Raw genomic sequence first — 27,225 nt, forward strand, 5'->3', positions numbered from 1 at the left:
TACTGCAGAAAAAACTGCTAAGTAAATGTATCACAGACATCTGTTTTTTAAAATATTTTTAAAGGTAAAAGGTGAGGTTCATTTTTAAACTTAAAGAGATGTTCATGTGTAAGCATCCTCATTATAGAGCACCATGTCCTAAGGAACACTGAAGTGATGCTGGGTCTACTTAGACCCTGTGGCATCTTTAAGCACCTCAAGCCCAGCCCCAGTGACTAGTGCAGCACCTGCGGTGGCCATGCACACTGTGTATGGAGGCACTGAATGTACCAGAGTCCCCTCTGTCTGGATACATTTGCCCTCCTCTGTCCATCTGAAACAACTGAGTTTCTTTTGAGCAGCATGGACAAACATACCCGGTCCCCTGTGGAAACTAGTGCTGTTATCTCCCTCTGCCTCTCCTTTCTCCTAGTATTTTTAAGATGTTCCAGTCAGTTTGCTCTTTTTGTTTGGACTTTTTACCATGAGCAGAGGTAGCCTGATGTTCACACAAACACAAGCCCATTTGAAAGTGAAGAAAAGGGAAGGCTCCGGCCCTGCCAGACAGTCCCTATGCTTAGGGAGTGGTACAGCACATGGTCCCAACATGGAATAGGAACACTAATAACCAAGTAGGAATCACACAGAGCTAGGACAGAAATGAGGATCCCAGAGGCGGCTCCCCACTTCCTTCCTAAATAAATGGCCCAGAGAAACCACAGCAAGCACTTGGGCATATGTAGAACTAACCTGGACTTTCAACAAATCAGTGGCAAGAAGGAAAACAAAAACATAGGGGTTACTGTTCAGGATTTGGAGAAGCTTAGAGTCATAGACTTACATACAGTGGATCTTTTTCAGATTCTCATTCGAACAAATCAACAGTAAAAAGACACTTTGGGTATAACATGCACCACACTAGCAGAGAGTGACTAAAATACCACCCCCCCACACACACACACAAGCACCCACAAAGATACCACAAAATATTAATAAATCTAGCAATCTATATGTAGGCATATAGGAGTTTGCTATCCTATTCATTCTCAGCATTATTTAAAACATACTAAGTACATTTGTAAATACTCCTAATAAGTAGATGCCTCAAGTCAAGGTTCCATGCATATAATGCTGCTTTGCAACTTTCCTCACTGTTCCTTTGGCAGAATCCAAATGATTCATTTCATCACCAACATTTTTCAAATTTATCAGAAGCAGGAAATGGAAACAAAATAAGGCAGTAATTAATCACCTATTTGTTTCTTACTAAGAATGTACTGAGTTGGATGGACTCTTCATTGGAGAGTGTGTGACAATAATAGCCAACCCACACCTACTACTCATAAATCTAATAATTTTAACACAAACACAAGCAATGTTTCTCCTCATAAGTACACAACCTTCATTCATGTATGTAGAACAAGCTTTACGGAGTGCCTCCTACTCACTAGCCTGTCACCAAGTGACAATCACAATGGCCATGCAATGCACATGGAGCTTTCAGCCTGGAGCATTTCACCATAAACAAGAATGCATTCTGAACACCACGTGCTATGGTTTGGATATGGCTTCAACATGTCCTCTAAGGTTTCTTTTGTCCCCAGTGTGGAGGTGTGGCAGTGGCAGAACCTTGAAGAGATGGGGTCTTAGTGGAGGATAATTAGGTCATGAGACCACTGCTCTTATAAATAGATTAACACGTCTCACAGGAGTGGATCAGATCAGGCAGGAGTGGATTAGTTCCCTCAAGATCAAGTTGTCGTAAAAAGAGCAAGCCAGGCCCTGCCCTGGTCTTTCTTCCTTGCTTACACACTTTGCTTCCTGCTTCTCTGCCATACTGTAAAGCAGCCAAGAGGGCCAGCACCAGGACATTGGCTCCATGCTGTTTGGGTGCTCTAGCCACCAGCATTGTGTACCAAACAAGCTTTATAAGTTATCAAGTCTCAGATATTTTATTATAGCAAAACAAAGTGAACTAAGACACCAGCTAAGACACAAGTAAATCATAAAGTACCAGGTATAGTGTTTGTTTTCTTAGAGTCACAACAGTCTTCAGCAGAGAAAGGAGCTCAAACCACCTAAAATATAAACAGGATTCTTAGAATGGTTGTGAGTGGGAAGGAAATAACATCAGCCCTTCAGTTAAGTATTATGTGGACAGATGAATGCTAACAAACTTAAGTTAGAGGAAACCTATAAAAAGATGCTGGAAGAAGTGTATTACGGAGAGAAAACATCCTGAGCCCATGTGAGGCCTGTAGTGACAGTGGCAGCACTGCCCATGGGCACAGACATGGCCCCATTCCCTCTGTGGCTAGGCCTCAATGGGATGCCTGCCTGACAGGAACCGCAGGCCTTGGCAGCCCAGGATCTCTTGTGCCAGGGTTGACCTGAGAGGCAGCAGTGGTGGCAGCTTCTCGCACATGCTCCCCTCCCATCAGCTGGGCTCAGGTCTGCTCAGCAGAGGAGCCTTGAGGGGGCAGGAAGGTCTTTCCAGCTCCTCCTGGGAAAGAGAACTCTCACACCAAGGGCCTGAAGAATGAAGCCCAGCAGGAAGGGCCACCTGAGCAGGGATAAGTGTTCAGTTATAAAAAGAGAACTCTATTTGCCTTCTGCTCTTGGATTACAAGAAATGTACAAAGTAAATGAAAGAAAAGTGGTCTCTATACAGAGCACCTCTAAGGAAATAACCATTAAAGTGTACAATAGCTTCCTAGGGCTACTGTGACAAATGACCACTACCTGAACATCTCTAATCAACTGAAATTTATTCTATCACAATCCTGGAAGGTGGAAATCCCAAATCAAGGTGCCAACAGAGCTGCATTCTTTTGAAAAAACTTTAGGAGAGAATCCTTCCTTGCTTCTTGCAGCTTCTGGTACCTCCAGGAGTTCCTGGCTGGTGGCTGCATCACACCAATCTCCACCTGTCTTCACTGGCTTCTTTACATGTGCCTTCTCTTCTGACTCTCAGAAAGATGCCTGTCACTGGATTTAGGGTCCAACTAGATAATCCAGGATGATCACATCATAAAGTCCTACACTGCAACTACAAAAACCCCTTTTCCATGTAAGATCATGTTCACAGTTGGTTAGGATATGGACGTACCTTTGGGGAGACCACTACTCAACCTGCTGTAGAAGACAACTAACACAGCATTGGGGAGGCATAATGATACTGTGTTCTCCATGTTCAGTTGTGTTTTAGAAAAAGCAAAAGCAGTAACAGACAACTTGCGTTTCTTCAGAATCCAGGAACTTGTTTTAATCTCACATTCTACATCAAATTAGGTAATACTGTCTTGTTCTTCAAAATGGAATCCCATAGTGGGGGTTACAAAAACTAATGCATATACCTTGCTTAAAAGAGTGCATGGCACATCGTCTTGAAGAAATGTTGGCTCTTATCATCATTGTCGTCGTCATCATCATCATCAACTACACTATGTCTCTTCAACTCCACTTCCCTACCAACCCCCTTTCCCTATACCTCCTAACTAAACAGGCAAAAGACAACCTGATTTCTTATTTGTTTTTTGGGAAAAGATTAATTACTTATCTGAATCTAAAACACTATAGATACAGCAAGCCTAAAATATATACTGTGAAATAAAGATGTACTCGGTGGTACAACATTTATCTAGCTTGTGCCCAGTCCTGGATTTGGTCCTTAGCACCACAAAAAAAAAAATTTTTTTTTTGCATAATACTGAAGGTACACAACAGGATACATGAAATAACTACATGGTTTATTTCTATTTACTCTATACTCACATTGTTTCAGAAAGGATTCATTTCAACAGATATTCAAATACAGTAACATTAAATTTAAAACAGATGAAAGAATAAGAACAAAAAGAAATAATATTTGAGTGATATCTGAAAAGATAAAATGAAGCTAGGAGTGGTATTAATTTGAAAAAAAATGCTATAATATCATTGCTACTCGCTAGGAGCAGGCCACAATCTGCAGTCTGGCTTAAGCTCTTATACCTGGTACAGAGATAAAGCCTGACTGGCTAAATTATTCATTGTGTCCTTAAGATTTAAAAAGGAAAAGGGAGGAGAGGGGAGAAGAGTAAAAAGACATTTACTCAAAAGAACTGCAATTATTCCTGGTAGTAGGAGAGAAACTTCTCCCTTGAGCTTTCCTGAGGTAGGCATAATATATTATATTGAGTTACTTTCTAGGTTATAATTAGTTTTTCAATATTTTTTACATACATTACTTCTTTCTGAATTACCCTTAACAGCTAGGATCAACTGAATTAGAGTTTAAAGGTTAAAACAGTAATGAAGGCTGGGCATGGTAGCACACGCCTGTAATCCCAGCACTCAGGAGGCAGAGGCAGGAGGATCACTGGGAGTTCGAGGCCAGCCTGGGCTACATAATGAATTCAGGGTCAGCCTGAACTATGAAGGGAGACCCTGTCTCAAAAAAAAAAAAAAACGGGCCAGGAATTTAGCTCAATGCTTCCATTGCCTGCCTCCCAAGCACAAGGTCCAGAGTTCAAAAACAAAAATCCCCAAGAAACCAAAACCAAAACAAGACAATAAAGAAGTAGTGGGGGAGAAGGAGAGTTGTAAATGACAAACAACTACATTTTTAGGACACATGGGCATAAAAACCAGGTTATATTTAAAGATAAAACACATTTTTTAAAAAGAGAAAAACCAAAATTCTTTACATAGAGGGTGCTAAAAAGAAACCAAAATGCCCCATTCCCGATATAAAACTATGGAGTTTTGATGTCTTTAATCCTAGAAAGCCAGCAATAACAAAAGAGAAATATGGAGAAGGAAGAGGTTCCCTAAAGAAAACCACAGCAAGGAGCTTCCCATAAAGTCATCCAAAAGACCAAAGGAGAGCTGCTATGGGAACTCAAGATTTAGGTGACAGTCGGAGAAGATGGAACCTCTGTTATGATAACTCAATGATTTATAATCATTGTTGGTTGGTTCTTGTAATGAATAAGTCTAAGATTTTGAACACAAAAATCAACTTTGCTTTCGGTGGTCCATGTGAGCCTGCTTTCAGCAAGAACTCTCTCTCCCATGTACACATGCACGATTTTACATGCCAAATACACTTACCTTGTTAAGCCACTTTAACCCTGGTATTGTATTTGAATTTATCTGTTCCTCCAGCCAGGGGCGCATTCGCATCCTTTCCACCGGCATGGTTTCCTTATGCAGAAGGGAAACACAACATTAGACATTTCTTCTACTGACTCTTCCATCTGCACTTCAAAGTTCTATACCCCTGCTTGAGCCTTTCCTATTTCCCCTTTCCTTGGGGCTGGGGGTGCTGGATGAGTGTATTCAGGAGTGATACTCTCCAGCTACCTGTCCTTGCTTACCCATCCTGCTCATCCTGTCTTGGTGGAGCAACGGAATGAACCAGGTCTGCCATTCTCTGGGCAAGCTCTCAGCTGCAGGGGACTATGGGCATGGTAGGCCTGGTCTGGCAGACACCCAGGTATCTAGAGAGCCCAGATATCACCGATGATGCTGCCTTAGGCTAAGCCTTACCTCCTCTCCTACCCTGGCTGTGTTCATAGCAGAAACTTTGAATATATCAGGCATTTTGAGGACCATTCTAAGGTATCTTACAATACCTTCAGGTATTATCCTCCTGAAAGCCAAGGATGGCCAGAGCAAAACAGTTTTGCAGTGAAGAATTATGATAACCCAATTGCTTCCTTTGGGTATCTGTGTTATATAAATGCTTGGAACTCCCAATAGTGGCATTTAAAGCTGCATAACAGAATCAGTTTTCAGAGTTCACCAACATCATATCCTTTATTCATCTTTGCTCTGCTTTTACCTTAATGTGATGTCTTATTTGCTCCCTCAAGCATCTTTCTTCAATACCTTCTTCCCCTCTGACCTGACAGTGTCTCTTTTTCCTTTAACTTACTTTGCCTTAGGAAATTGTTCCACAACCTAACCAGCTTTCCTCCACCAGCCCACACAGTGCCTGTCCCTGCTCCTCCCAGGTTTCTTTCTAGGAGTCTTTCCCGTTTCCACCAAAATACAGCCAGAGAGGAACCACTAATAATGCATTTCCCTAACTGTCTACCACTCCTTTTCTATTTACTTATGCCTACATTTCCACTTTATTTGGGATCTAAAAGCAAAGACACTAGCTCAAGACTACAGGACTTCATGGACCATGCTGATATTATAAGCCTCTTTTCAACCCTTAGCTATCTCTTGGTTCTGTAACTCGTTTCCTCCCAAAATGAGCTCTGAAAATTCCATCCAGGTGCCTATTAGCTGAGATGATCAATGTCTCAGAACTCTCTTTTCTAGCCTAATGACTTTTCTCCTCTGCACCCGGCCCCCAGTTATTCCCAGAGGATAAGCTTCATTACAGGAACCATGAGGGGCCTCACTTTTGCCTGCAGGAGCCCCCTGCCTTTTCCCTGTACCCCTCACAGCCCCAGGTCACTCACTGGTCCAGAAACCTCCTGTTCCTTGCTCCTTCCAAGTTCTTTGTTCCTCTTTCCCTGGCTTTTCCAATTCTTATCCATCCCCTAGAGACCCAGCCTCCACCCTCATTCTCCACCAGACCTTCCCAGACCACTCCAGCCTGAAGTGATCTCTCCCCCTCCAACTCCTACCACACACAGATCTAACACTGCTCATCTGAAAGTCATACATTGTTTTTGGGCAGCCACTGTAAGTAGGGACTTTAAACTGACCTATCACCTTATCCCTAAACTTTTCAGCTTTGTACACCCTCTCTTCCTAACAATTATGACAATTTTTGGTTTTGTTTTATTTTTGCAGTGCTGAGGGATGGAACCTTGGGCCTTGTGCAAGTTAGGCAAGTGTACCTCCAGTCTTGTAAATTCTTTGAGAATAGGAGCTTTTCTTCTTATAAATCTATAAAGCCCAGGTGCAGCCTTCTTCACAGGAAATGTTCAATACAATGACTGGGCCAAAATTAAAGTTCAGTCTCAATGGGCGCCACTGGAGGATGGCCTGTCCACACATCTGCAAGCTCCAGGCCACCCTTCTTTGAGACATAAGCAGAAACCCTATAGACATCACAAAAGGACATGGAAAGGCCACTTGGAATCCTCAATGCACCTACTCTCGATGGGTCTGAAGTTGTTCTATTCATTCATTCATCTACCCATTCAATGATGATGGATTGAGAATGAGGTTCCAAGAACTGAAAACAGTAAGACATTCTCTGCCACCTTGACTCCCAGTCAATCGGGATGCAAGAAAGAAAAGAATTATCAATATGAAAGGTCCCATGTACAATACAGTAAAGAGTTACAGTGAGGAATTACAGAAGAACTCTGGGAGCACACTGGGTGACCACTGCAAGGGCTCTGCCCTCCAGGGAGGTGACCACCAACCCAGTGGGATCCTCCCTTGGAAGAAGATCTGAAGACATAGAGTGGAACAAGGGGAGAGCAGAAGTAGGGGTAATGACAGTAGTTACAAGGTGACAGCAACAGACTCCAGTCCGTCTGAGGGGACAATGTAACATGCACAGTTACTGCTAGTGTACATAACCTCAGTGATATGGAAACACAAGAGGGAAATGTGAATGGCCCAGCTTTCAATTTGGAATTGTAATAATATATTTCTTCCCAAATTTTTTTTCACAAATAACTCAATTGGGAAAAAAAATGATCACCTGAAATATTTCAGAAAGCTTTCCATCATTAAAACTAAAGCCTTTGAGGGAGATACTGATGAACTACATAATTTCCAAATTCTGTAAATATTAATTTGCCTACTCACTAAAACTTATTTGTGACCACAAAATCAGTAACCCACGGTGATCTTGTGGCCATAGCAGATAAACAGAGAGAAAAACATGCGAGTCATCCAACATGCACATTCCCAGCCAAGGTCAAACAAGGCAACACTACCTTCCCGTTTCTGCTCGCCTATTGCAAATAAATGTTTTTTTCAAGGTCTATTTAGTGACATTTTCCACACTTTTGTACTTTCAGTTGGTCATTTTGCCATTTAAGATGGTCCCTGAGAGCGGTGCTGAAGTGCTGTGCAGTATCCCTCTGCACACGAAGGCTGTGATGCCATATGGAGAAGAAATGTAGTGGATAGATAAGCTTCACTCAGGCCTGAGTTATAGAGCTATGGACAGAGGCTGTGATTTCAATAATCAACTAATAATGTGTATTAAATAAGGTGTCTTTAAATGGAAAAGCCACAGAACAAGATTATATAGTGATCAGTTGATAAAATCTGATCAGAGGCTCCAAGGAACTTGATATCCTTATTAAGAGGGAAAGTCTGGCATAGTGGTTCACACCTATAACCCCAGTGTTCTAACAGGCTGAGGGAGGAGGATTGCAAATTCAATCCCAGCCTGGGCAAATTAGCATACTTAGCAAAGTCCTGCCTCAAAATGTAAAACATTAAAAAGGACTAGGGATGTAGCACAGTGTGGAAGCCCTGGGTTCAATCCCCAGATCCTCAGTACCAAAAAAAAGAGGGGGTGGGAGACCATGGACCCTTACACACACACACACACAAATGGCACATGAAGACACAAACACAGAGGGCAAATGGCTATGTGAAGACAGAGTCAGAGTCTAGAATGAAGCTGCCACAAGCCAAGGAATGCCTAGAGCTCCCCAAAGCTGGTAGACATGGGACAGATTCTCCCCTGGAACCTGAAGAGGTAGCTTATAGACAGCCTGCTGCCACCTTGATTTTAGACTTCTAGCCTCCTGACCTGTTACAGAATAGATTTCTGTTGTGTTAAGCCACACTGTGATACTTTGTTATGACAGCACTAAGAACTCATACAAGTGAGAGACAAAGCAAAGGCATTGGCACAGGAGGACCAGCTCCTGGAGGCAGTCAGCACCAGGGAGAAGCCAGGGCCAGAGACCAGGCTAGCCCTGAAGGCTCTGGAAATGGCACCTAAAATTTTAGTCAACATCTTAAGACTGAAAGCTAAAGGATTTAAGTGAATGATAAGGGCAATTCTCTCAGTGGTAAAGCTAAGACCTGATTGTGACATCAGAGAGGGCTTCATCAATCTTAATGTGCATACAAATCTCAATTCAGTAGTTCTCCCAAGACCTGTGACTCTACCTTCTAACAAGCTCCTAGGTCCATGGACCACAGAGTAAAAAGCACAAACATAGATTCTCCTTAATTTTTGCATATAAATTGAGTGGATAATCTGTGATTTCCTATATAAAATCCAGTCATTCTAGTCAACAGATCTTCTCACTCTATCATCATCTTACTGTTGATCCATTATTTATTTGCATGCCAGGATACATTTCAACAAAATGCAAAATGTATCTCTTCCCTTGCCAAAATGCCACAGTGTTAAAGTTGGATATGGTTTGCTCCCAAACGTTGATACACTAGAAATTTGGTCCTAATATAGTAGCGTTGAGATTCTGGAACCTTTAAGAGGTGGGGCTTGCTGTAAAATATTTAGGCTACTGGTAGCTCTACCTTCATAAATGGACTAATGCTATCTCTTGGTAGTGGGTCAGGATTAGATTAGTTCTTGTGAGAATTAATTATTATAAACAAGTCTGGCTTCTCCCCTGAATCCCTTTCCTGTACTCATTCCTGGCACTGTGATGTCATCTACCATGTGGTCTTCACCAGAGCCAAGCAGGCATTGTAGCTATGTCCTTGAACCTCCAGAACTGTGAGCTAAATAAACCCCTTACCTTTTAAACTGTCAACCCCAGGTATTCTGTTAGAGTAACACAAAATGGACTAAGACATATGGAAACCATACATGTAAAAAAATTTTTAAAAACTTATTTTTATGGTTTTTGTTTCTCATTTTATCCAACATGTATATGAAATAATCATACACTAGACATGAAAGATCTGGAATTCATTCATTTTTCTCTCTTCCTTGAAGAGCTATTTAAACCTATATCCTAACAGATATGCCCTATGCATAACATCAAAAAAAAAAAACTGATGAAATTGTCCCTGGTAATACAATCTCCTATAAAAATGTTAAAATTTTCTAGTTGCACAATTTATGTAAGGATTATATCATCATCATCATCATCATCATCATCATCATCATCATCATCATCATCATCATGCAAATGTTTCCTCCAACTCCAGTCCTAATACCAGGTCAATCTTCTGAGAAGATGTCACAGTTGTGAGATGATATACTCTACCACACCATACACCTAAATATCAATAAAGTCCTAAGGTCCTGAGAAAGAGGGCCATCCCCAACCAACAGAGTGGCCAAAGCCAATGCCTGGGGGTTAGAACCACAGCTCAACTCAAATTTTAAAGTTCTTAAATTAGGATTGTTATTAATTAATGTGAATTTTTAAGAAAGACAAACAAAAATGTTTTATTAGGGAAAATTCTTAAATACATCTTTAACTATTTCAGGTTTCATTATTATTTTCTAATAGCTAGGGTATCACCAATGATGCACAATGAAAAACTAACCCATTTGCATCAAGGCATTTCCTCTCTTTTACTTGATTCTATATGTAGGCCTCATCCCACACACATGTAATAAATCACTAGTGGTCTTGTCACATGACATTGCACAGGAAATTTATCATTTGATGTTGATTCCTCACAACAGAGGATGAATACCTTTCTTCTGAGAAGAAAAGCAAAGGAAGAATTCTACACTGAGTCTATCACCTGAGCTCACCATTTAAGTGGGCACTGAAAATAGAACCTATTTCCATAAACACCAAGAGTCAGAGGACTGAGTATTGGAAAGAAAAGATGCCACTTTGGCATAGATGTTCTATCTTCTATTGTTGAAATTCAAGGCAACACACTGTTCTTTCTGTAAGGCAAGTTTTCCATGGGCATAAATACCCAGGCCAAGCAAAAAGTAAAGAGAGTTGGAAAAGGCAGGATAAGACACAAAGGTGATACTTTTCCTACGACACAGACATTGGGACACTTGTGTTCTGGCCCTGACTCTGTCATTGGTGGTGTATGCCCTTAGTGTATCTCTTGTCCATCTTCCCAGTCCACACTTTGATCACCTAGAAAAACAAAGCATCTAAAGAAAGATGATTTCTATAATCTAGAATTCTAGTAATCTTTTTGTAACATGAAGGCTTGGGATCTAATTTTTCTAAACTTCTATTCTTGTACACCAGGTTTTGTAAAAGTAAAATGCTAAAAATTTTTATTCCTATAAGCATATAATATGAGCAACTTCTGCTTCAAAGAAAGTAAGAGTTGAAACATTTGCCATCAAGCCTGACAAAGGTGCTTTTCAAAATCAGCTATCATTGTACCTTTGAGATTTGGAGTAGGGATCATCTTCAAAACCATGGCATCTGGTTATCAGTCAATTCAGCCCCTGATGGGTAGAGATCCCTGCTTATCTGTGGGGATACAATTTAAGACTCCCAGTCAATCCCTGAAACTACAGATGGCCTTGAATCTTGTATATACTATGGGGTTTTTTCCTTTATATAGTAATCTATGGTAAACTTCCATCTTCTCACTTAGAGAAAGCATGTCATGGCTTCTCTTTGTCATATCCAAATAGGCAGTTTATTACTTTGCCATTTGGAGCCCATTATTAAATAAAATAAGGGTTGCTTGAACACAAGCACCGTTGATCTGATGACTATCTCTGGCTACTACATGACTAATGAACGGGGAAGGTACACAACATGGATACACAGGAGAAAGAGATACTTTACATCCCAAGGAGGGTGAAGCAGAAAGGCATGAGATTTTATCACACTTCTCAGAATACTGCACAATTTAAAATTTATGAATTATTTATTTCTGGAATTTTCCATTTAAGATTTTCAAATCACAGTTGACCCAGGGTAACTGAAATCACATGAAACAAAACCCTAAGTAGAAGGAACTAAGTGTATTTCAAATATCACTAGTATCAGAGCTATTCATTGATTCATATAATATGAATGACCCCCTATGAAGCTGACATTGCTGTGGTCCTAACTAGTGCCATTAAAAGTGATACTGAATTTTCACCTAAATAAGTGAAGTTTGAATGCTGAAATAGTAATGCAATGGCTACTATTTACTGGCACCTGCTCTGTGCCAATATTAATACTAAGGTTCTATTATTTAACCCTTCTAACCCTAGGAGTTAAGAACTTGATTATCTTTTACAGGATAAGGGGTTGGATTGGAGAACTGCTAAAAGGAAACCTGTTAGTCAGTAAGGAAGAGCCAGTCAGGTCTGTCTAATGTGAACAGCCCAGGCTCATCACCCTTGTCTCTGCTTTCGTCTTATTTTACAAAGCCCTCAGTTAGGACAGTCTCTTCATCATTCTATTCCTGAGCCTTTCCCAGCCCTTGTCTGACTTGCATACCACTGACAAGACCATCTTCCTAAAAGACCACTTTAATCGTCTTTATTCAGTTCTAGAGACTTCTAAACACCCCTGCTAAAAACATGGACAAAATATATCTTTTAAAATCTGTTTTAAAGCATCAGGGAGCTGACAAGGGAATAAAAAAATTTGGAGGGTAGGGCCTGGGAGAAGAAGGAAACCTGAGAAGGTGAGCTTGGTATTTGGAGCTCCTCTTCTAGCCCAGGGAATCTGCTGACTCTTAAAAGGGAAGGCCATGGGGCTCAGAGGCGGGCCAAAGCTTCTGACACATTCAGGTGAGCAAGGGAACAAAAACTGTAGATCAGTCACCAACCAGGGAAAGGGAGTCCTGGAAACCACCTCACCCACGCTTTGTAAATAATAAAACTAAATGGAAATACGTAGTATGATATCAAAGATCAAAGCCCAGCTTTGAATCATCTCCACCTTTGATCAAATTAAAATAAGCTAGAACTAGTAGAAATAAATGCATATCTTATCTTTAGGAAGACAGCGTTATCTAAGGGTTCATATTATCTCTGGAGCTTTTCATATCCAGTCATCAGCATTCAATCAATATAACTAGGAATATGAAGATAAAAAACAATAAAAAAACAAGGGAAGTAATGGACAATAGAAATAGACCCATAGGAATACAGACACAGGTCTTAAACAGATTTAACGAATATACACAGACCAAGTATATTCAGATTCAATCTTTAAAATGCCTATGTCTGGACTGGAAACATAGCTCAGTGGTAGAGTACTTGCCCAACATATGCAAGACCCTGAGTTCAAGCCCCAGAACGAAAAAGCCTATGCCTAATATGCTTAAGGAAGTAAAAGACAAGGTAGAAGTTTCTGGCAGAGAACTAGAGGCTACAAAAAGAGAGAGAGCGAGAGAGAGACAGAGAGACAGAGACAGAGACAGAGAGACAGAGAGACTAGAACTAAAAAATAAATCATTAAATTAGAAATTCAATGGACTGGTTTAACATTAGCTTCAACACAAATGGGAAAAATAATAAAAAGGGAGCTAGGGCAGATGAAAATATAGAAAATGAAGCAGGGGATGGGGCCGGACATGGTGGCACACACCTGTAATCCCACCATTCGGAAGGCTGAGACAGAAGGATCACCACAAGTTCAAGGCCAGCCTGGCTGGACTACATAGTGAGTTCAAGGTCAGCCTAAAGTACAGAATGAGATCTTGTCTCAAAAAGCCAAAAGGAAGGAAAATGAAGCAAGGGGACAAAAGGTTGGAAAAATGTTTAAAAGTAAATGAACATAAATCCATAGGGAAAAAACTGAAAAGGTCTAAAATATGGGTAATTTGAAATTTCACAAAAGACAGGAGAAAGAATGAGGCAGAAACAGTATTGAAAAGATAATGGCCAATAATCTTCCAATCACAAATTTAAGAATCACTGCAAAGCCCAACTGAACAAACACAAATAGAAAACACACCTAGGTATACTGTAGTGCATCTGCTAAAAACTAAAAGCATAATGGTCTTGGGATATGACTCAGTGGTAGAATGCTCACCAAGAGCATAGACAAACATCATAAAAACATCAGGGGTGGGGGGGAATAGACCCATTACCTTTAAAAAACAAAACAATAGGGGCTAAGGATTTAGCTCAGTTGTTCCGCCACCTGCCTCGCAAGCACAAGGTCCCGAGTTTGATCCCTGGTACCAAAAAAAAAAAAAAAGGCAATTGCCCCCAATATTCGCAAAACACCCCAACCCCACAAGGTTTTCTAGTCACTACTCAGAAGAAAAAGCAATGGAAGACAGAAGATACTGGAAAGAAGTTTTTAAAGTTCTGAAAAAAAACTGCCACTTAAAAATCTTATGTCTGGAGAATATTTCCTTCAAGAATGAAGATAAAATCAAACTATTGTCACTTGGAGAAAAATTTTAAGACTTTTCTGTCTGTGGAGCAGACAGTTCATCAGTTCCAGTAACAGAGTCTCCGGAGATGGATCGGAACTGCGCAAAGGGATGGGAGCTAAGTGACTAAGAAGAAGGTTTCTGTTTAACTCTGTGTCACAGGAAGCTGACCACAGCAGTGCCCTTGGCCAGTTCTTGTGCAGCTGCATGGGTTCTCAGCATCTAACAGCCATCCCTGCACAGCCATGTGCCCACCCCTCTCATCCCCCTCCAGAAACTTTACTCTCCAATAAAACCTAACTCAAACCTACTTTCAGGAGTTAAACCTTCTCTCACAGTCTCAACCTTTGCACATTCCTGAATTTCCGCATATGCCTTCTCAGTACCCAGTCACCCGGCACATCAACAAGTATTTCTTAAACACATGGGATTACCAGGAACCGTGCTAAGCGCTGGGGAGGACTGAAAGATGGGAGAGTTGTGATCATTACCCTCAGGGAACTAATAAGTTAGCTGGCGACGTGAGACATCAATCCCATAAGGCTAATAATACTAGAATTATAATAATAAAACTATGCAATAGAGATCAGAAGGCAGTAGAAGATTAATTACCAACTAAGTTAACTAGTTCATAAGAAATAGATAAATCATCATTAAGTGGGTTTGTAAAGGAAAGCTTTATGGCAGAGGAAGTGTTTAAAATGGAGCGGCAGAGGGAAGGTGGCACGCAAGCCAGGTAAGGTAAAAGGCTGGTGTCCTCAGACAAAGCAGGGCTGAGGAAGATGTGTACACTGATAGGGCAGAGCAACCTGCCTGTTACCCCATGAGTAGGGTTTCATAAGACTTACCTAGCACGTGGGAAGCAAGTACTGTACTGAATATTTAACATCAATCATTTCTAACTTGCACAACAGCTCTTAGCAGTTATTATTCCCATTTTACAAATGAGGAAAACTATAGCTAAGAGAGTAACCCACTTTGAGGAATAAGAAGGGGAAGGAGGAAGAGGAGGAGAAGGAGAAACAGAAAAGGGGAGGGGAAGAATGGGAACGGGAGGGAGAGGAGGAGAAGGAAAAATGAACAAAATAAAGAAAAGAGAAAGAAAAAGGAAATGAAAAGGAAAGAAAGGGGAAAGGAGAGGAATGTGCAAGTCACCCAAGGCCTCTAGATGAAGAGTCAGGATTTGAAGCCAAGTCTTTCTAGAGTGTCTCAAGCGCTTGGCTAACTTCTGCGCTCACCCAAATAAGCTATTAAAGATTTCTGAGTGTGTGACTTCAGAAGAGCCATGTTTCAGTATCATGAACCAAGCTGCACTAGATACAGAGCCAAACAGAGGCAAGGAGATAAGCCAGAAACTACTTCTCTGGTTCAGGATGGTGGCTATGAGCATGTACAGAAAACAAACTAAAACACATGTGATAACACACTTAAGGGAATATAATAGCAATTTTTACTAATATTTTTTCCTGGGCACACAAAAATCCATCTCCAAATACAAGTTCCTCTTACATGATATTCTATACCCTTCACACTATTTTGTACCTTTTCAGCAAAGTAAGAGTTTCCATGCACAATTATATGAATTGAGAGAAAGCCAAAGTTGAATGAAAATCATCATCATTTTTTCCATCACAAAATTTGTTCCAGTGCCTGGGGGAGTCAGATGCTAACCCAAATGCTTTTCACGCATTATTTCTTTTAACAAGCTCTTCCAGCAAGCTACATAAGACACAGTATCTTCCTTCATTTTACAGATGAGGAAATGAAGTTTCTTACCAGGCACAACATCTATTAAGCTAAAATTCAAACCTAGATCTGCTTGCCTCCGAAAGACATGCCAGAAACCAGTGTTTTTCAAACCTCTGCTAACAATCCACTAGAAGGTCATGGAATCAGTTTATTGGATTAAGATTAGTATTACTGGATTATGATCAACATTTTAAATTTAATTTTAATGTGCTGGAATACAGAACAGAAAATATGAGGGAGCACCACAAATAGAGTAAGTATTGTTTTGGGGGGTTTTGGGGGGTTTTTTGTTTTGGTACCGGGGATCGAACTCGGGTCCTTGCCCCTGCGCAGCAGGCGATGAAACCACTGAGCTAAATCCCCAGCCCTAGTAAGTATTGTTTTATTAAACTTATGTGTCAATTTTACATTGAATCACACTGTCATACTGGATTATGGCCAAGAGAAATGAAAAAGCATTGCATTAGGCTGAGCTACCTCCTGAGAGTGTGTCTACAGGTGTGGTGTGTGTGTGTGTGTGTGTGTACATGCAGGTGGCAGGAGGAAGGAGAGTGATGTGGGAAATGGAAAGCACAATAGGATACAGGAAGACAAGGAGAAGAAAACCCACTCTTAGTACTGGACTGACCACTGGGATACAGAAATAAAATATATGAGATGCTTAATGGCATTAAGTCCGGCATGAAAATATGTTCAGAGCTAAGACAACCTGTTCCTATATACTGAGGAGAGGTGTGAGACATTCCTATTTGGCTATGCTTAATACTTCTTTGCCTGCAGTATCTGTCTGTCTGTATCACTCTACATCTGGTGGTACCCTGGAAGATGAAGTCAACAATTGGCAGTCATGAAATTAGAAAGACATTTAACATTTGGATAGAATGCCAGGCACTGAAAAGAAGCAAGCATCTGAAATGTGCATATTATCTGCACTTATACAAAATCAAATTTTAAGTTTTGTTAAACTTCAGGAAAATGAACAAGTAACAGAAATCAGTTGTATCACATCCATTGTATCACTGATATAATCTTTATTTCATGTATTCATTGTTTTATTTTACTGAATTTTTAAAAGATACATATCATGGATTCATTAAAGAATTTTGAGACTCCAGCCTAGTGCTTTTCATAAAGTTTTAAGCAATTCAATCATGACTTCTACTAGGGCCACTTTAAATACATCATAACCCATACTTCTACTTTTCTGTTCTATTTATACCAGTATTCCTAAACTGGCATTCAACATTACTACCTAAGGAACTTAAAAAAAAATTTTCTGGTTCCATCCTAATGAGAAGAAGCAAACAGGAATCTCTAATTATCTTAGAGAAATTCTGATGGGCCATGAAGTATGGGAGTCACTGCCAGTTAGTACCCATTAGTCCAATGGCTGTAAACCTCTCCAACTGAGTCATGGGGAAGGGGAAGGCCAAGTGTGAGCAGAATTCATTATTAATGGGAAGTAAATGCATATTAAATTAAAATGTAAAATGCCTTTACTACAAAACCAGTTTCCCAAACTGAGACTCAACCAGATTATAGTTTAGCATATTTGCCATTCTATCCACAATTTTATTAGGCAAAAAAATTTTGCCTCCTTTTGGAAGATTGTACCACTGCTACTTCACAAAAATTACCACCTCTGATAACAGACTACTCTGGTTTCTGAAGCAGTGAGATCCAGCCTCTGATATTAAGGTGTGCTACTTCATCACAGTCATCAGCAGACAAAGAAGCAGAGGGCCTCCATTTGTGTGCTCAAAAAGACACCGATATATCCCTGGTTTTCAGTACGACAGGTGAATACAGTGTAGCCTCTCATAAGAACAGAAGGTCTTCATCCAGACAGAAAGCTCTGAAAATACCTGTAGCATGTCATGCTCGTGCAGATGTGTGTTTTTCTGAGCAAAGTCCCGAGGGCAGTACTCTTAAGCAAACTTAAGAAACCCAGTTTAACCACACTAATGGGAAAGCAGCCAGACCTCCCTACTGAGCCCTTTCCATACCTTCCCGGACCCATGCCCATCTCCCTTGTCCTCCTACTTATTGCCACTTCAGTCACCATGTGGCTCAGTCTTGCTGTCCTCGTTACTCATACCCTCTTTCCAAGCTCACTGCTGCAGCCTGGCTCAGGAGAGCCTCATTTCTTGCCTGTGCTACATGGCATCATCCCTTTTTCAGGCCATCCTGTCTTCTGTCCATTTCCACATTCTACTTTAGATTACACAATCTCAAAAACAAATCTGTGCTGCTTACTCACTTGCTTAGAAATCTTGCAATGGTTTTCCATCTGGTTCCCTTAGGAAAAAGTCCATATTTCTTAGCATGGTCTGCAAGGGCCCTTCCTAGGTCTGCAATACTCTTTGGCATCCGTGTTTACCTTTCATAGAACCCTGTGCGCCTCCACTGCCAAATGAGCACTATCTCCCTGACTTGCTTTTTTGGGTCTTGACTTTGTTCTCTTTCCCAGAACACCCATTCTTTGGCTGCATTCACCTCCCAACATAGCAGCTCTACCACTTCTCCACTGCAAATGGGTCTCCCTGCATCCGTCTTGTAGTTTGCTCCCACTGCAAAAACTGATGATAGGCCAAACAATCTCATTATAGATTTATGGTTTATCACTTCATCTGAGCTTTCAGTCTCTGCAGTTCTCCTTTGCTTTTCCCTCTTCAGCCTCTGAACCCATTTCCCAAAGGAGCAACTGCAGATCTTTCTCTCTAACTCACTTCTGCCCTCATCAATCACTGCGAAGGATATTTCCTCTAACTTCACAGAGAAAATAGAAGACACTGGGTTTCTGAATTTACAACTCTCCTCCCTCTTCAAACTTCTCTGGATTTCTGTGACCTCCTTTATTCCTTTTTCAGACAAGGTGGGAGGTAATGCTACACAGGAAATGAGAAAGGTTTAAAAGGAGAGATACCAAGATTGGTTTTGGGTGTTAGGTTTGAGATATTTTGGGGGTGTCCACAAAGAAATGTCACATAAACAATTAGATGTGTAAGGCTAGAGTTCAGGAAAAGGGTCCATCCAGGGAAGATTCAACCACTCTTCTTTAAGCATTGTTCAAATGCCAGCTCTACAATGTCTGCCCTGCCAACTCAAAACACATACATCCTCCTTTCCTTTGAATTCATAGAACACACTGCCTCCAATGGTTACCATGCGTCTTATGCAGCAGTCCAATCTCCATTTCCCTTTTACACGTTTTAATCCACTGAGACAAAGACTTCCTGGAGTTGGAAAACTATGTTAACATTGCTAAATGGATTAACAGATAAAACTAGAAAGAGTCTTGCACAGTACTTTGTACCCTGCAGGTACCAGGAAGTACAGACCAGCATTATCTGCACTGCCCAACAAGGTAGCGGCTAGTCATATGTGGCTACTGAATACCTCAACGTGGCTGGCATGAATGGGGAAACCCTTGTCACCAGCGATGGAAGCATAGCTTCAAGGCTGGTTCTGATCTGCAAATCACAGTGGCCTGGTCAGGTGTCTGGTGGAAACAAAGAATCTGCACAGGATACCCCTGTGGAGTTGCCATGGAGCAGATCACCCTTCTGAAACAAAAACTACTCCATTGAGAAAAGTTGAGTCTTCAAAGGCCTGAGTCACACACTCTGCAAGCTCAGTCACCTTTGGGAACACAGCCCGCTGGTGAGTAGGGACCTTCTGTGTGAGTAACCACCTGATTTAGGTCTAGACCTGCCAACCCATGAAAACACCACCAGCTGGCAGGGACGGAGTATCCCCACACTCCACCATAGAGATAATAACAATGGCTAATGAGTATTAAGAGCTTAATAGTGTTAGCCAGCTTCTAAGCACAGTAGGAGTATTAACTCACTTGATTCACAGCAACCCTATAAGATAGATACTGCTAAAGTTCCCATTTGTGGACTAAGAAATTGAGCCACTTAAGGTTAAATATTTGCCAAAGATCACAGAGCTACTGACCAACAGAGTTTTGATTTGAACAAGCGTCTTGGGCCCTTAGTTAGCCTTTGGGTAGGGTATAAACATCCAGCCGAACAGGGTCCACATTAAGAGGCACAGAGGCCCCCGTGCTCTGTCCAACCCCGAATCCACACAGGAGCCCTGTGCCCAGACAGCCCTGCTGCCCTGTGCAAACTCCGGTAGCTGGGCCTGATGAACAGAAAGCAGTTTCCCAACTTCTCTTACCCAGCCCCACTTTGAAACCCACACTTCCTGTCCCTTTCAGTACCTTCCTGGCAAGAGGGAATCAACAGAACATATTGCATATCCTGGCCAACCCAAGCTTTATTTTTGTAGTTTGCACTAAGAAAACAATTATTTCCCCACTCCCATATGCCAAAATAAAAGTATCTCCCTCTGTCCACCCCACCACCTCCCTCTCCTCTTTAAGGAAGCAACAGGAAAGAACCAGCAGGGATTTTTCCTGTTGCATCACTTGGGTATATTCTCTAGTTGTTTCATTTTAGTTTCTGCTTCATAAAACAGGGTCACCTGGCCTGATAAACATGGGCCACCTACCTGGGTCTTGAGGGGTCTTTTGAAAGCAGAAGTTAAGTGTGCCCTGCCTAGCCTGTTACTGATTAACCTGGAAAACTATTTCAGGAACACAAATAAGTCCCACAGAAAGCTAATGTTCTACTACCTTAATGTCAATTTCACATTCGTATTTATTTAAGGTTCTGAAAACCACAAAAGGACTAAGCACTTTTAGTATTTGTCCATTTCCATCTCCTGCCATGTCAGTGCATATGAAGAGCAAACACTGAGCCATAAGGCCATTTTCCTTCCCACTCTAAAAATAATCTGTTTTAATAGCAGGACTTCTTAGGAATGCCAAACTGCTCAGCCCTAAAATTCTACTCCATCCTACTTAAATCCCTTAGCACCCTGTTTGTCCTGTAACACTTAATACCAAGTCATTTTTCTCTTGACTTTCAGAGGACAGTTGTGAGCCTACCTTTCCAAGAACATTTTTCCTGACCAACATAGACTCCACTGCTACCACATCTGGTACTAAAGGGACATTCCTAAGAAATATTTGGATGTTAATGACAGTCAATCTTGTCTGGCTCTTGCTAGTTACTTTGATAATGTGGAATTTCCTAATAGAATCATCGTGACCTTTATAGGACCCCAAAATGCCCTTATTTATCATGGAGGAGGATGGTGGTCACAATGCAGGACACAGGATGGCACTCAAGTTCTGACAGACACCATGCCTCCAGGACAGCACAGCTACCCATGCATGAGCAGGGCAGTGACCAGGGAAGAGCTCTTGTACTCCTATGTCCAACACAAGCAGGCAAGGAGTAAACCTGTGGCTATGCTACATCTTTATCCCTGAATCTTATATGAGACAAAGATCAGGGACTTGTAACCATAAAAGAGGAATCAACCTCTCATCCCCTTAAGAAATCCCCTAGTTTCCTCTACCCTCCCCACAAATATAGAAAAGCTGTTCAGGTTTAGGAGTGGAGGGGGTGGCAGATACTCCACTGGGCAACTATAACCTTTTCCCAGGGCCCTGCTTTAAGAACAAATGTAGAGGGTAGCAGAACCCAAATCTTTATGCCTTGGTTTTCTCCCCTGTAAAATGGAGACAGCTTACTCAAAATTTGTGGTAAGGATTAAATAAGATGTGTAAAGTCTGGTATCTGATCAATAATTGCAAGTTAATAATAATTTGTGCAAACACAAAATTTATGGCCAAAGGTGTTTAAAGAGCATTGTTTATAACAGCAAAAACCTAAATTGACCCAAACACCCAGGCAGACGTTTAAACAAAAAATAGTAGTTAAACGATGGACTCTGGGGATTGTAGAAGAATATTTAAATTGTATGGGAATGCTCAGAAGACAAAAATGGCAAAAGAAAGCAGAGGAAAGGATAAGTTATCAACCATCAGGGCAATAAAGGGCCATGCCGAAACTACCAGGGCTGTCATGCTACAGTGGCTTCCCCACACACAGTGGCTCCTTCTCCAACAAGGCCGGTGACAGCTTGCCTATCCAAAAGGGCTCCAAGCAAATGACACTTATAGAACCCAGGACATGTGTTGGCCTAGAACTGGGCAGCTGGGGATGGAGGGACACACCCCAATCCTAATGAGGCATGCAGAGAAGGTGAAGCCATTTCCAGAACAGCCGATCAGGGGCTACAAAGCTTTACAGCATATGGGTTCTGTGCAGTACAGTTTCACTCTTAGTCCCAAGTTTTCCAAGATGGTCCACATGTCAGCAGAGGACCCTAATATTTTTTCCAGGACTGGGGATCAAACCCAGGGTTGCTCTGTCACTGAGCTACATCCCCAGCCCTTTTATTTCTTTATTTTGAGACAGGGTCTCACTAAACTGCCCAGGCAGGCCTTGAATTTGTCTACCTACTCTAATTTTAGATACCAAAATAAGAACAATCTGAAAATAAGAACATTCTTCTCAAAGCAACTGAGGGAGCATCCCTCTACCATATCTTCTTCCTCCCTCACTTCCATTATGAGTGATTTAGTCCAAAAGCCCATTAGGCAGAGCAGATGCACTGGGTTAAACAGTGTTCCTAGCAACATTTATATTCACCCTGAGCCTGTGAATATGATGACCTTACCTGGAAATAAGCTTTCTATGATGTCAACAAGTTCAAATGAGGTCATACTGGATCACAGTGGGTCTCAGAGAAGGGCAAAATGGTTCCCTTCTACCTTCCTAGGTTCTTGGAATAGGCTATGATTTAAGGGGACATACCACAGATTAATGGGAGAGAAACCATATTTAAAGTATCTGCATATGCAAGGGAGTCCCACAGAACGTGAGACTAGTTGGATGATAGAAGTTTACACAGCATTCTGTGCCACAGAAAGGAACAGAGTTTTGGGGCTTCTGGGGGGTAGTGGCCACACAAGTTATGGGGGAGAGGACTGTATGGGACCTAAAAGTTGTTTTCTTACGCAGATAAATTCTCTCAGGTAATAAAAGTTGGAGCAGTCTTCATCCGGATATAAATATTCTTACTAGTATAGATTTCCTTCTTTGCTTTGTAAAAAAATTTTTTGAGACAGTCTCGCTATGGAGTTCAGGCTGGCCTTGAACACACTATGTAGTCGTGGCTGACCTCAAACCTACAATGATCCTCCTGCCTCAGCCTCCCAAATAGTGGGATTACAGGTGTGTACCACTACATTCAGCCAATTTCCTTTATAGATATCATTTTTTAAACAAGAGCACAACTTTCCCAATCTACTTCTCTGTTATAGTTTCTCAGGATAATCAGTTTGAAATACACCAAAGTGAGGGGGTGAGAAGGGCACCCTCACTGATGTGGGCAGTCAGGGGAGCACGAGATTAGACACAGGGAGGCAACTGAATAATTACACAGTGGGTGCCAGGCTTCTCACTGTTGGGGAAAAAATTCAAAGGCACAGAGAAAGAAAACTAGCATAATCCAAGGTGCTGGATTACAGTTCAAGGAATAGGTCTGGACTCAACAGTTTTTCATTTATCTCAATAAAAACAAACAAATACAGATATGAAAAGTATGTGCAAGTATATACATGAATAATATTCTCAAACCCTGCCCACTCACACACCAATAGCATCAAGCACAAATCACAGTTTCTACTGTAAATTCTCCACTGAAAGGAACCAGAGTCTTATGGCCAAATTCAAGGCTGGGACAGGGAAAGTCAAAGACTAGCCTGAAACAGAATGGTTACCTACTAATTTGGGGCCATAAAGCAAGGCAGTCCTCAAAGATTTGGGGAACATATCAAAAGGACACCCCTAATTTGAAGGGGTGGTGAAACAGAATTTGAACATCAAAATAGATAATGAGCTGGGTGGGATCACAGCCTGTGATCCCAGCTTCTGGGAGGCCAAAGCAGGAGATATCTCAAGCTTGAACCCAGAGTGGATAACTGCGTGACTTAGAGGAGATCCATTCTCAAAATAAAAAAGGGCTAGGAATGGAGCTTAGTGTGAAGGCCATCAGTTCAATTCCCATCACTGAAAGAAAAAAGGTTAAAATATGGGAATCTACGAATAGGGAAGCAGAAAGAGAAAGTCTTCCCATAAGGTAAAATGCCAATTAATAAATATGAAAAATTAGGGAATTGGAATTAGAAGATGGACCTGTAGTAGCTCTCAAAACAGCAATTATTTGGTCAATAAATATCAATAGATGCCAAAGAGTATGTGAAATGCTGATGAGAAATTACATAACTACAATAGATACTTATGTAGTCTCAAAGTACCTCCCACAAAACATTTTTATTCCAAAGGGAGAAAGAATAACTTTGGAGACATCTGACAGATACCTCCTTAATCAAATTATCAAATGAACATCACCAATAAAGGAATAAATCAAAGTCATACACAACTTATGAGAATGTAACAACCTGTGATATTCTTGTAAAAAAAAAAAAATGCATGACCTGACTCTCATAAGGAAACAACCAACAAGACCAAATTGATATACTTCATAAAGTAACTGGGCCTGCAATTGTCAAAAACATTAAGTTCAAGAACGCTGAGGAAAGATTAAAGAGCCAGGACAGACAAGTGCAATGGTTGGCCACGGATCAGACTCTTGCCACTAGGGACACTATTGAGGTACCTGCGAAACTCCAATGGGGTCTGTGGATTAGTAGTAGTATCAGTTGGCAGTGTTCTCTGATTCTGACTGTCCTGTAGTGGTTGTGTTGGAGACAGTCCCCGCTGTAAGAAAGACACACTCAAATATTCAGGAGAGATAGGACATCACCGTGGCCAAGTTACTTCCCAAAGGTTCAGGAAAAAGAAATTCTTTGTACTATTCTTGCACCTTTAGTGAAAGTCTGACATTAGTTCCAAAGAAAAAGACTTGGCAAGGAAGACAACAGAAAAGTATGTGAGTGATTTCCGATGGGGGGACCACAGCATTTCTACAAATACAACCAACTTGAAAAAAGTCCCTTCGTTGTCCTTAAACTGCTGGCAGTTTATTCCTAAATCCAGGCATCAGGATCCCATTAAGTACATACATCAATCACTTATCCATCCATCCATAAGCAGTGATTCAGTCAAATAACAATGGTCTGAACAAGGTGTCTCCTGGCTTGGCTTCCTGGGCAAGACAGGCAGTGATGGTCCGCAATTCAGGTAAATTGTCAGGTTGTGCAGAAAACTAAAAATGAGACCACCAGAGCTGGCCTGCATACTCAAATTTAGGCATTAAAGACTTACTTACCTCCAGTCAAACTTCTGTGTGAATATTTAAGTGAGGTCATTTAAAATTCAAAACACAAAGCTGGTTCCCCAGCAGCACTGCCTCACCTCCTAGGTTGAGGTGTCAGCAAAGGAAAACAAGAGAATACCCAGCCCTGGGCTCCCACTGGTTGTATATTTTAAGATACTTACCCTTCAGAGGCCCCCATAAGATTGAGCTCTTGGCAGGACATTTCCAAACAGCTCCAAGTTTTCATTGGAGGCCCCCAAACTGGCATTCTCAGCATAGTTTCACTTTCTACATGGTAACAGTTTTTAAACCTTTCAGGCACTTGGCTCAAGAAAGATGCACCATGAGTAAGGGTTTTGCTTTTTGTTTCTCACTTACAACTTCTCAGTTGTGAAAGCCTGAATAAACCTTCAGTTCTACTTGCTTTAGCCTAGCTGAAAATTGCAGTCATTGCTTTGGCCCAATGGTACCAAGCAGAGCACATATAACTATTGTCCCAGAGAACAGCTAAGACACTGTACGAATGGAAAGTGAAACCAATGGTCAAGAACAATTGCTCCCTTCTACAAACACTGTACCAAGCAGCCATTCTGACTGCCCTCTGCCACCCCAGGCCTAATCAAGTGCTAGCCCTGCAGCCAGAACACGCTCCTTAAAGCATAAATAAGACCTTGTTATTTATTGCTGAGGCCCTGTGATGTCACATGAACAGGCTCCTCTTCTTCATGCTCTGCTGCCTGACCCCTAAACTCCATCAGGGGCTACCCCAAGGCCTCAGCCCTGTTGTCCCTCAACCTTAAAAGAGTTCTATCTCTCTGGCTAACTAATTTCTACTCATTTTTCAGATGAAGCTTCAAAATCTCTTCCTCAGCAGAGAAGCCAAGCCAGGTCCCCAAATCTGTCTGCTCCACTAAACAAGAATCTCCATGAGGACCAAATCAACTCTGTTTTGTTCTACACTCTGACCCTAGGTTCTAAAGTATGTCAAAGGTCAATTCTCAATAAATATTTTAAATAAACAGTAACTCACTACAAACTCCCTCCTCCCCACCTGCCATTTCACTTTCCATGGTTAAGTCATTCAACATCAACCAAGATAGGAAAATGTTAAATGGAATGTGCAGAAATAAACAATTTATAGGTTTTCAGTAATTCTCATTACAGTATATTGTTATAACTGTCTTATTTTATTATTCTTATTGTTAATCTCTTACTGCGCCAATTCATAAGTAAAATTTATCATATATATGCATGTATCAGAAAACAGTACACAGAGAGCTCAGTAGTATCCACTGTGGTTTCGGGTATCCACTAGGAGTCTTGGAAAGTATACTCCATGGGTAAGTGGGGTAACTAGGTGACTCTATATACATCAGGCATCAGGACAAGCAATGGAAACAGAAAGAGGGCTTGTAGCCCAGTTAGGCTCACATACTATCAGTTGCAATGAAGAAAACGATCAACTGCCATAAAAGAAATATATGCTGTGGGGAATTCTGCCTAGGAAGGCAGTAGGGTATATTTTTTAAATTATTCCTTATAAACAATGCTTCAAATTATTTTATATTTGCAAAGTATAATCTGGAATATTGTTTATTTAAAGTTTTGTAATAGGAATTCACTAGAAACATACAGATATTTACCAAGACCACAGCGCCCATTACCAAGATTTCATGCGTGGTGAATATGGTGATCATATAATTCATTGGCCAAAATGGACAATTTTGAGTGTGGATGGACCCTTATTAATGGCTATCCTGGAAACAGATACAAAGAGGAGCTGTCTGTCCTTAGAAAAACCAGGAAGTGAGAATCCTCTGGCTACAGTGGCTATCTGGCTATCTGGACTGGAACAAGTTGTCATCTTTTATTCAAAATCTTTGGGCCAGGAATGTTTCAGAATGTGAAAGTGTTTGGATTCTAGAAAGATAATATGGTGCATATACCATATGGAACATAACACCCCCAGCAGTATCTAGGCAGAAACTCTTAATCCGACACCATAATATTTCTGGAGCAAAACATGTACATTTACATTGATTGGGATAAATAAAAGCTATGAATAGC

General features: G+C 41.1%; 1 protein-coding gene across 9 annotated transcripts in view; it reads right to left on the reverse strand.

Moving 5' to 3' along the window:
* Irf2 (interferon regulatory factor 2) overlaps positions 1-27,225 on the reverse strand; it is an 84,384-nt gene that overhangs the window by 34,374 nt on the left and 22,785 nt on the right. For 7 of the 9 annotated variants that reach the window (XM_004852999.4, XM_087217062.1, XM_087217063.1 and 4 more), the window contains one exon: positions 5,074-5,166. In XM_004852999.4, the coding sequence (XP_004853056.1) occupies positions 5,074-5,160 (87 nt within the window). In that variant the 5' untranslated portion in view covers positions 5,161-5,166. Of the gene's footprint in view, positions 1-5,073; positions 5,167-11,249; positions 11,340-24,558; positions 24,666-27,225 lie in introns of those variants that run through there. The other 2 variants (XM_004853000.4, XM_004852998.4) reach the window with 2 other exon arrangements.

This window comes from Heterocephalus glaber, unplaced genomic scaffold (assembly GCF_053883595.1).
Source record: "Heterocephalus glaber isolate CG9 unplaced genomic scaffold, H.glaber_assembly_v1.0 deba00001461, whole genome shotgun sequence".
NCBI lineage: Eukaryota > Metazoa > Chordata > Mammalia > Rodentia > Bathyergidae > Heterocephalus > Heterocephalus glaber.